Source organism: Acomys russatus, chromosome 8 (genome assembly GCF_903995435.1).
Source record: "Acomys russatus chromosome 8, mAcoRus1.1, whole genome shotgun sequence".
In the NCBI taxonomy this organism is placed as follows: domain Eukaryota; kingdom Metazoa; phylum Chordata; class Mammalia; order Rodentia; family Muridae; genus Acomys; species Acomys russatus.
In genome coordinates, this window is record NC_067144.1 from 31,726,285 (window position 1) to 31,730,193 (window position 3,909).

At 42.8% G+C, this 3,909-nt stretch overlaps 1 protein-coding gene across 1 annotated transcript; it reads left to right on the top strand.

Moving 5' to 3' along the window:
- Positions 1–1,403: 1,403 nt before the first annotated feature.
- LOC127192726 (resistin-like gamma) lies at positions 1,404–3,227 on the top strand. The gene is made up of 4 exons (XM_051150015.1): positions 1,404–1,534; positions 1,664–1,812; positions 2,453–2,533; positions 3,061–3,227. Exons 2-4 carry the CDS (start codon positions 1,689–1,691, stop codon positions 3,186–3,188), a joined length of 333 nt encoding a protein of 110 aa, XP_051005972.1. The 5' UTR covers positions 1,404–1,534; positions 1,664–1,688; the 3' UTR covers positions 3,189–3,227.
- The last annotated feature ends 682 nt before the right edge of the window (positions 3,228–3,909 follow it).

Here is a 3,909-nt window from a genome sequence, read left to right on the forward strand (position 1 = left end):
AATAATAATAACAAGAAATTTTACCACTCAATAGTATATAAGAAACATGAACACAAACTATAACAGATCTCTTGTTTTTAAGGAAGTTTCTATAAAGTACCATTTCCAGAGTACAGTCTGGTTGGCACACACTCAAAGTCCTCAAGGACAGTGTCTCATTCAGCAGCCCTAGGGTTTTAAAGTTCCTACAGTTTTTATTTGGACAGTTTTAGGTGCTGTGAATGTCCACCTGGAGCCGCTGTCCACTGGGCAGCAGGTCCTGTTTCAGTCTGTCTGCAACCCGCTGTCACAAGCCACTACCACTAGCACAGGGCGCTGGTCCAGTTAGCCAGTGGAGGCCAGTGGGGGAGTTTGCAGTTAGTTCATCTTGGAGCAGCAGGGGTTCAGCGAGGCTGGGTTGCTGCCAGTTTCAGTGGTGCTTCTCTGGCTCCTTGGTTCTGTCTGGTTCTGGGTCATGGCTGCTCTGACATTTCTCTAGGCCCTTTCACTCCAGAGCACACCATCTTTGTTGTCATGAGAACGTGACACTACGCATGCACTACATCTTTGAACTTTTCCAATTCACGTATGTTCTCAAATGGTAGGCCCCACTTACCAGGCCTGCATGTTACTCCATATCACAATGAGTAAGATAGCCCTGTTTGATTTGCTCTGCACTCTCCCCACGCAGACTTCCACTGAGCAGACAACACAGCTGTATGTATCATCTACCAAAGCAAGGCCAACCCATGATGTAGGAACAAGGTATATAATCGGGTACCATATGAGGAAAGGGATTCTGCCATGGATGTTCTACCCTTTTGGAGAGGAACTCCAGTGCATATTTCAGCATCCCACCTCTTCTTTGGCTTATGATCACACCCATACACATGTGTCAGATAAATTGTGTGTGATTTTGGATATTCATCTTACTAGAGAACTGATAAAGGATCAACAATAAAATCTACTTAAGTCTCACTAGGTGAATAGTCAGTTATTGGAGTTCTTTACAGGCATCTGGGTTAGGGGTTACTTTCAGGAGCAAGGATGAATCAAAAGCAACCAAACTACTGAAAAGCCCATGCAAGTATGAGTGGTGATTCCTGAGAGCATCTCGGAGCTCCTTGCACAACTTGCAAGCAGCTAAACTGGTTGAGGCTGTCCTTTAGGCATCCAGGCTGGTCAGTCTCCTTCCCCAACAACTGGTTAGTTTCCCCTATTACACTTGTAGGGGCATTCTGGAAAAACGCAAGTTTCAATGTTCTACACATGTGATGTTTGTTTACTGCTTGAGACTCATGAGCCTCTCCACATGTCCTTGAGGGAACATTTTAATTCATAGGAAGTCACTAACAACTATGCCTCAGCAGCCAATGTTCTTTGAAAGGTATGAGAAATATCTACCTGGCAAAGACAGAGGGCTGTTTGCACACTCAGGGTAGCTGAGTTGATAATGCCACAGGATATAAAAGCATCCTTGCTTGGCCAGGCTTTGGAAAGCTGATTTTTGTGCATGAATCTGGTCTGTGGGAATCCCCTCTGCTTCTCCAAAGAGGTAGACCAGCTGCAGTATGGTTGCTTTGTCCCCTCTACCTCCTCTCTCCACAGTATAGCTGTCTCCTGTCCCTCACAACTGTCTACTCAAGAGCGCAACAATCTCATTTTCTTTGCTTCTTTCTTCCAGCCCCAAGACACCGTCTTTCAAAAGGATGAAGACTGCAACTTGCTCCTTTCTCATCTTCATCTCCCTTGTCCAGCTGATGGTACCAGTCACTGCTGAGTGGTCCTTCTACTCTTTGGTGGAGAAGCTCAAGGAAAGTTTCCATAACCTAGGTTATTGATGGCTTGAGGGAAAGCTGAGTTGAATCAGTGTCCACTCCTTCCCTTTCCTAAAATTCTAATTTCATCTCTAACCCATTCCAAGATTTTCAACCTCAATTTAATCAACTCTAGCCCTAACTTCCTGTCCAGGCCCTCCTTTATAGTCTTAGCCCTTCTTGACTCAAGATTAAAAGCTTAGTTTTCATAGACAGTCAACAGGCTTAGGAGGGCACCATCTGTAATTTATGAGCAGACTATGAAAAGGCATAACAAAGCTGAAAGTTAGTCATTTAGTTTGCACAGCCACTAGATGAGATGTGCACAACTATTATTTTAACTATATAAATGAAGATACTAAGGCTTTCTTTCTTTTTCCTTTTTTGGGTATTTGGAGATAGGGTTTCTCTGTGTAGTCTTGGCTGTCCTGGACTTGCTTTCTAGAAAAGGCTGGTCTTAAAGTGAAAGCAAGCCACATTAATCCCCAGTGCCAGGACTAAAGGCTTGTCCCACCACGCCCAGCTCCATACTAAGAGTTAAAACTTAGTCATTTTCTTACTTGTGGAAACAGGGACACCTTCAAGACAGGAGATGCCTAAGAAAGGGAACTGTGAGAACAAGAAATAACGATAATACCATTTACTCTTACCTACAGACTATCCTCCCTTCACTGTGGCTACGAATATCTCCTGCACTAGTATCAAAGCTGCAGGCAGACTGGCTTCCTGTGCACCTGGTGAGTAAGAAGCCCTGTTCCCCTCACCGCCATCCTCTAATACTCATATCCCCCCGTACATCAGATCTTTATCTCCATGGAGCTGAGCCATAGTACCCAGACATGCCTTCATGATACTTAGTTCCCTTAAAAACACTACTAAGGAATTCTAGGTTTTCTCTTCTTGTCATTTCTTCCTGTATGTTGCCTTATACAGTCTACCCTGACTTCTGTTGTGTGGTCATAGATATGGCCTTTATATATTCCCCATTCTATTTCCTTGTGTTGGTAAGAGAGGAGCTAGCACAGAGGTGAATTTACCATTAAATGAATGACAGTGAAATTCCAAGTCTTTTCACTTAAATGATTTTTTTTCTTGAAGATAACACTCAAAATTGAGTTTGTTTTATGCCCCACAAAACCCAGATTTATACATCTAGGATTTATGTAGATAGGTTCTCCTTAGTTTCCCAGGGAGAACAGGTAGAGGTGTCTCTGTCTCTTATAGTCCAAGGTCTCTGATGTCTGTGTCTCACATGACAATGTAGGTTTGGCTGTCACTGGCTGTGCTTGTGGCTATGCCTGTGGATCTTGGGATATTCAGAATGGAAACACTTGGCACTGCCAATGTCCAACCATATACTGGACCACTGCCCATTGCTGTCGACTGGCCTAGGAATGAGAAGACTGAGAACCCAGCTTTTAAATGATGGCAACCATGAAAATATGATCTCATTTAGTAAATCTGATTCATAGTTGCTCCGATGATGCCATATTACACAGAAATCCAGCTTCTTAAGTAATAAAGACAAATTTGTACCAGTCTATGTTTGTATCTTTAACACTATTACTCCTAGCTTGGGGTCCCTGTTGCTAGAACACATTTTCAGTATCTCAATGATCCTATCTCACTGGCATATGAGATGGGTGGTCAAGAAGGAGACAATGCAAATGGGAACAATGGATCTCCCCCATCCAGTTCTCCTACTCCTATATTTTAATGAAAAGAATGAGGATATTGGTTGGCATGAAATACAGAGAAGTGAAATCACGTGCTTTTATGAGAATCATCATCTGCAAAAGTGAGATTCAAGGCATGTGCAAGGTGACTGCAAAGTGTGGGCAGACGGGGAAATGTAAAATAACTATTTCCGAACTTCTTAGCACGTATGTATACTCCTTTCAATTCAAGTGCCTGTGATGGGATTAAGGTAACTTCTTTTCCAGTTGCCTGTGTCATGGTTGGCAAAAGATCACCATGGTCCTCACCTGTCACTGAGAATTACTATAATGCCTCTTACAGGGGCATTAAGACTTCTCAGATTTCAAAGCAAAAAAATAACTTAAAATATTGATGACAATGTTCAGCAAGTGAGTAAGGGTTGTGTTTCAAATAT